At 35.3% G+C, this 6111-nt stretch overlaps 1 protein-coding gene across 1 annotated transcript in view; it reads left to right on the forward strand.

Moving 5' to 3' along the window:
* gramd1bb (GRAM domain containing 1Bb) overlaps nt 1–4297 on the forward strand; it is a 131627-nt gene extending 127330 nt beyond the window's left edge. Inside the window, exon 24 of the mRNA XM_051656079.1 lies at nt 142–4297. Within this exon, the coding sequence (XP_051512039.1) occupies nt 142–231 (90 nt within the window). The 3' untranslated portion in view covers nt 232–4297. The remainder of the gene's footprint in view (nt 1–141) is intronic.
* The last annotated feature ends 1814 nt before the right edge of the window (nt 4298–6111 follow it).

The raw sequence follows: 6111 nt of genomic DNA on the forward strand, positions 1-6111 counted from the left end.
CACTGAGATCAACAAGTGGTGTTTTGGTGTGCTCCAACCAAATGATTTATATACAGTATGACCTAAAGTCATGCAAAAGTGTGATGTTATTGCTGATATATGCCTATGTTTGTGAACGTATGTGCATGGGTGTTCATACAGATGAAGGACTCCTTGCTGAGCCTACAGAAGAGCGTGGGTTTGCGAGATTATAACTCTGACTCAGAAGAAAAGAGGAGTCGATATTACTGACAATTACCCTCCAGGCCACCAGGGAGCGCTGTGCAATGTAGACCCATGTTGTGAGTTAGTGTCTACAGATGTGTATACTACACCAGGAAAGGCAAAAAAACAAAGAGCCCATCTGTGTGTGTATGACTATGCATACCAAACAAATGATACCAGAGATACCAGAAGAAGAGATGGACTATCTGGCCATGCTAGTGACAGTCAATACTTTGGCCCCACCCTAGATCGCGAAAGGAAACGGGCCATATCTGTCACGGGAATGTTGCAGTCCAAGTTCGCAAACATGGGCCATCACTGTTCCAGCATTTCCTTTTAGATTCTCTTTTAAAGGATGTGTTACTAAATGCTTTGGCTAGAGGAATGGAAAATGCAATGTACTGAGGAGGAATGCAATGAAAATCAAGAGCATGTTGTTTTATATTCTAATCCTCTCAGCCCTCCATTCTTTTGAAGTGGTTTTAATTTTATTGGTTTATTGGTGCACAGATGAGGAAATATTAGGCATTTTAGGCAGTAGGGCGTGGTTTCCCTGGTTTGACCTGTAAAGGTAAAGCTGCCATGTCCCTTTTCATATTTGCGAGACCTTTTCCAAGACATTAAGAAATCTAGTTCACCAATGCTGTAGTATCAGGGCTGGTTTCCTTGATAATTCTGCGCTAGAAGGTTTCGTGTTGCAATTGACTGCATTATTCAATGCATCCAAGTGCACTGCCAATATGGCAGTTTCTGCAAAAGGGCCACTGACCTAATCACAAACCTTACATTTCTGTGAAGTGTGCATTATTTAGTTGTGATGTGTTATGCTGGAATTACATCATGACAGGCCAGTGAATAACTGCGAAAAGGGACAGCACAGCCAGGAAGATGGATGAATTTTATGTTTGTGTTTGATTGCTAAACTGTAATATTTCCAGATTTATTTGAAGATGTAAACAAAAATTATATGAAGATGTTTGAAAAATATACTTTATTCAAAATGTAATATATATTTCAAAATCTAAATATAGAGATCATTGCAGATATTTATTGTTAATTTATGTACATAGACACTTATCAAAGCACTAGACAGGCTAAAGAGTTTATAATTATTAAAACTGTGATTTCTTCAACAACAAGCACAAACACGTTTGAGACGTGTGTGTGTGTGTGTGTGTGTGTGTGTGTGTGTGTGTGTGTGTGTGTTGTAAGCATATACACTCATGTAGTGTACTGGATCTGTGTCCATTTTGGTGAATGTACTGTATGTACAAGTGTGTTCATGTGATGTTTTAAATCATTCCTCTTTGAATGTCTTTGTGTCTTCCTCCCGGCACATGAAGCCAAACTGCCTTTTTCTTGCCCAGCAGCTCAGTTCAGTGGGCGTCTGTTTACACATCTGCCTGGCTTCAGAGAGCTGAGTGGTCTAAAAATTACTATGTTTTGGCTCAGCCCAAACCCATGCACACACACACTTTTCCTGCTGTGGCACGATTCCTGTTTTTTTTTTTTTTTTTTTTTGGAATGAGTGTCTTGACAAGAAAGCACTAAATGGTACCAGCTGACTGAAGTTCACACAATTTTGACCAGGGGTTTTCAAACTGAATAGCACAAGAGAGTGCAAAATGGTGCTAGGGGGTCTGAAGAAAATTTGAGAGAATAAAAATATACAATGTACTTATTTTTTTAACAGGAAATCCACAGTTACAATAGGTTTGACAGGATATGTCACACTTGAGGGCTTCTGGTTTTTAAGAGGTCATTGTGTGACGTTTCGATCTTCTGTTGGTCATCCTAATTCACAGGTCAGATTTCCTCAAAACTTTTGTCCGTAGTGGAATGCGAAATTTCTTCGCATGGGCTTGCATTCGCGGTCTCCTGCATTCAGATGCTTTTGAATGAAAGTCAGTGGAGTGAAGTGTAGTGTGACTGCGGCTTAAAATAGTAAGAAACAAATGTGCGTGTAGTTTTGTGAAAAATATTTTTATTTTTTAAGTGTTATAATGTGTTTAGTCCTATAATCTGTCCTTTGAATAGTTGCTGACATTTTTATTATAAAAAAAAAAATGCTACACAAACACATTTAAATTAAAGTAAAAATGTTTCTCTTTAGGTTTATGTGTCTAGCATCCAGATAATATTTTAATTTTTGAATTAGCTTTATTACAGTGACAAATAACAGCCCATGATTTTGTTTAAGAAACAACATTTCATGTTTACCATCTTTCTCATACAGTCTTTATACATGATAAAAATATAGTTAACTTTATATTTTTGGAAGGAGGTTATTGCAAGGAAATCAGCATCAAAAAGTTTGAAAACCCCTGATCTATATTCACCATCATCTTTAATTTAGCTAAAAGACCATTTCTCTCAACTGTTGAATCGGTCAAATGAAAGGAAAATTATGATTGGAAGGTTTTTCTGTAAAGCATACAGTAAGTGCTATTGCTTCAACCAAATATAGTATATAGATGGTAGAATTTATTTATATATGTAATGCAATTGTTCCCTTTTATGCAGACTGAGGTCAATGTAAAAAATCCCCATGTGAGATGACATGGAGAGATGTGGCACTTTACGTCTAGATACTGTTGGACAGAAAGCCTGATGTTACTATATGTCAGCTGGCACATACAGTATGATAACACTCCAGTTACAAACCAGATGGTGTTATATTAATGAATGGATGTAAGAAAGGCATCTTCATTAATTTAATTAAAATCCAGAACCTTATTTCAGGAATCTGCAATCTGAGTGAATCTTTCAAATTGATCTTTAGTGTTGCTCCATGCAGTGTTTGAAGCAGACATTTCATTCCAGAAGTGAGATTTGTTAGATTTAAGGTACTGAGATATTTCCAGTTTTGACATTTTCTCCCACTGCTTTTTGCACTCTATTATTGTAATGCAGTTGAAAAAAACATAAGATCTAGGCATTAGGTGCACTAAGAGGTATTTATCTTTATTTTATTTTTAGCATCAGAGTGCATCCGTATATATTGTTGGGTGTGTATTCTGCAGTATGGTTTTGATCACTTTTCACTTTGTTGTATATAAATAAGAGATGGATTTGTTGCATTGGTATTTTGTAACTGTTTTGGACACTACTGATCAAGCAAAACACTGTCACAATCTTGTTCATTGTACTGTATGTGTGTGCATGTCCGAATGCCTCGTGTGTGAAATTATGTTGTTGTTTTTTTTTATTAATTATATAAAATATAAAACCACAGCTGGCAGGGGTGGGGATATATATATATATATATATATATATATATATATATATATATATATATATAAACTTTTTAGCAGAAGAGACCACCTATCCTCTTCTGCAAAAGAGAGAGAGAGAGAGAGAGAGAGAGAGAGAGAGAGAGAGAAAGACCATTACAAGAAGATAACTTCCTTACACAGCTGTATTTACTTTCAGCCTCATTATTTTGCTCATATGCAGCAACTTCTCTTGATGTATTTGACCAAAGATTTGACCTGTGCTGTCACAATTAGGGATGTGAATACTCTATTTGGCAATCAAACTTGTGTTGACCATTTGTGATATAACTATTCAGGCTCAATGAAAATTAAGGATTACTCTAAATTATATTTCATATCATACTCAGAGCATTAGACCATCAGATTTTGGTATGCATGGAAATACAAACCAACTTAATTTCCACTGTAACGCTCTGATTGACGTAGCAACTGTATCCAAGTACAGGTGTTTATGCCACAAACTACCACAAATCAACTGATTATTTTCTTTATATTTTAAAAGTGTACTGATTTATTTATGTAGATGCCCCCCTATTTGCATCCCATAACTTATCTGGTATAGTCATTACTTTTGTTTTGTTTTTAGAGCTGTTTTTATCTCTATACCAGGCTGACTTGTACATAATTCCATATGCACTGTATGTATTTGGCAATATCTGCAGTGTTCACTGACATGGAAGCAGAACTGTGCTGTGCACAGTTTTCCACTCTACCAACAACTTTGTCAAGACTGATTCAGTGGCTTTCTGATCTATGTAAAGTAGACAGATTACAAATAATTAAAAAAAAAATAATTAAAAAAAAATACTGGGAAAACACTTATGTGTCTTTGTTTTTTATACTGACTTGCCCATATATTTAAAAGCCTATTTTCTCCTGATATTATCTAGAACAGTCGACTTTTAGAGCCAGAGATTCTACAGGAGGTTCTCCAGTTAAAGTAGATTGTATTTAATGTGGTTATTTTTTCTCTGTTCTACTGCTGAACAATATGCATTGATGTTGCAATTTTCAGTTCTAATCCAGTATGGTTACAATAAAATGGCTATAATGCTTCCACAGTGGTACTGTAATATCTCACACAGACAATATCACATGTTTGTGGCAGTTTGTCTGAATCTGGGTCGAAACAGATTATTTAACACCTCACAAAATAGGAACCTCAAAGTCGATCACTACTTCCCTAGTGCAGATTGTATGCACTAACCTGTCTGGCCACAAGATGGAGAGACATGCAAAGAATTTGATTATATCAAGAACAAAATGTACCAAATAACCAGTTTGCATTAAAGGGATAGTTCACCCAAAAATGAAAATTCTCTCATCATTTACTCACCCTCATGCCATCCCATATGTGAATGACTTTCTTTCTTCTGTTGAACACAAATTAAGATTTTTTAGAAAAATAGCTCAGCTGTAGGTCCATTCAATGCAAATTAAAAAAGGGTCCATAAAGCACATTAAGGCAGCATAAAAGTAGTCCATATGACTCCAGTGGTTAAATCAATGTCTTCTGAAGTGATATAAGTGTGGGTGCGAAACAGATCAATATTTAAGTCTCGCTTTTTTTTTTTTTTTTTACACTATAAATCTCCACTTTCACATTCTTCTTTGGTTTTTGGTGATTCACATTCTTCATGCATATCACCACCTACTGGGCAGGGAGGAGAATTTATAGTAAAAAAAGGACTTAAAACTGATGTAAGTTTTTCAGTATAAAAATACTTTCTTCTATCCCAGTTTAACATGCAGATACAACTATAAGTAAGCATGCATAGGTTAATTTTCTCAAAAACTGTAAACACTGTGTCTCTGTGGCACCATACAATTCCTGCGTTTGTTTTGAGCGCCCCACTTAGACCCGCCCCAACAACCTTACTCAACCAGTGGTGTGAGTTAGGGGACTGTCTGACAGCTTGAACAACAGCAGACGAGGGGCATATTCAGAAACATTGTTTGTTTTTGTATTTCCTTTGAGTGGCCCTATTGTTGCAGAAATTACATACTTCAACTTTAAATATTGATCTGTTTCTCACTCACACCTATCATATTGCTTCCGAAGACATGGATTAAATCACTGGAGTCGTATAGATTACTTTTATGCTACCTTTATCTGCTTTTTGAAACTTCAAAGTTCTGGTCACAATTTACTTGCATTGTATGGACCAATGGAGCTGAGATATTCTTCTAAAATTCTTCGTTTGTGTTCAGCAGAAGACAGAAAGGCATACACATCTGGTATGACATGAGGGTGAGTAAATTGTGAGAGAATTTTCATTTTTGCGTGAACTATCCCTTTCAAACTTTTGGGTTTTACAATAGTTAAAGATTGCTCTGTATTGTTGACATTGCGAGAAAAAATATTTGTATTAGATTGGATAAAAAAAAAACGTATTATATATATTTATATAGTAAAAATAAAAATACTAAATAAAAATATTGTAAATCTTTACAGATTTATCCAGTAGTTTATTAAGTAGGCTACAAGTACGCCTATTAGCTACTATTTTCTTATCAAATATAATTATGTACATATTCCTACAAATAAAAAGTATTTTAAAATAATAATTTCAAAAATAACCTTCGTGGAAATAGGCTAGGCCTATATAACGCCTACACGCACACATCAAAT

This window comes from Myxocyprinus asiaticus, chromosome 26 (assembly GCF_019703515.2).
Source record: "Myxocyprinus asiaticus isolate MX2 ecotype Aquarium Trade chromosome 26, UBuf_Myxa_2, whole genome shotgun sequence".
In the NCBI taxonomy this organism is placed as follows: Eukaryota; Metazoa; Chordata; class Actinopteri; order Cypriniformes; family Catostomidae; genus Myxocyprinus; species Myxocyprinus asiaticus.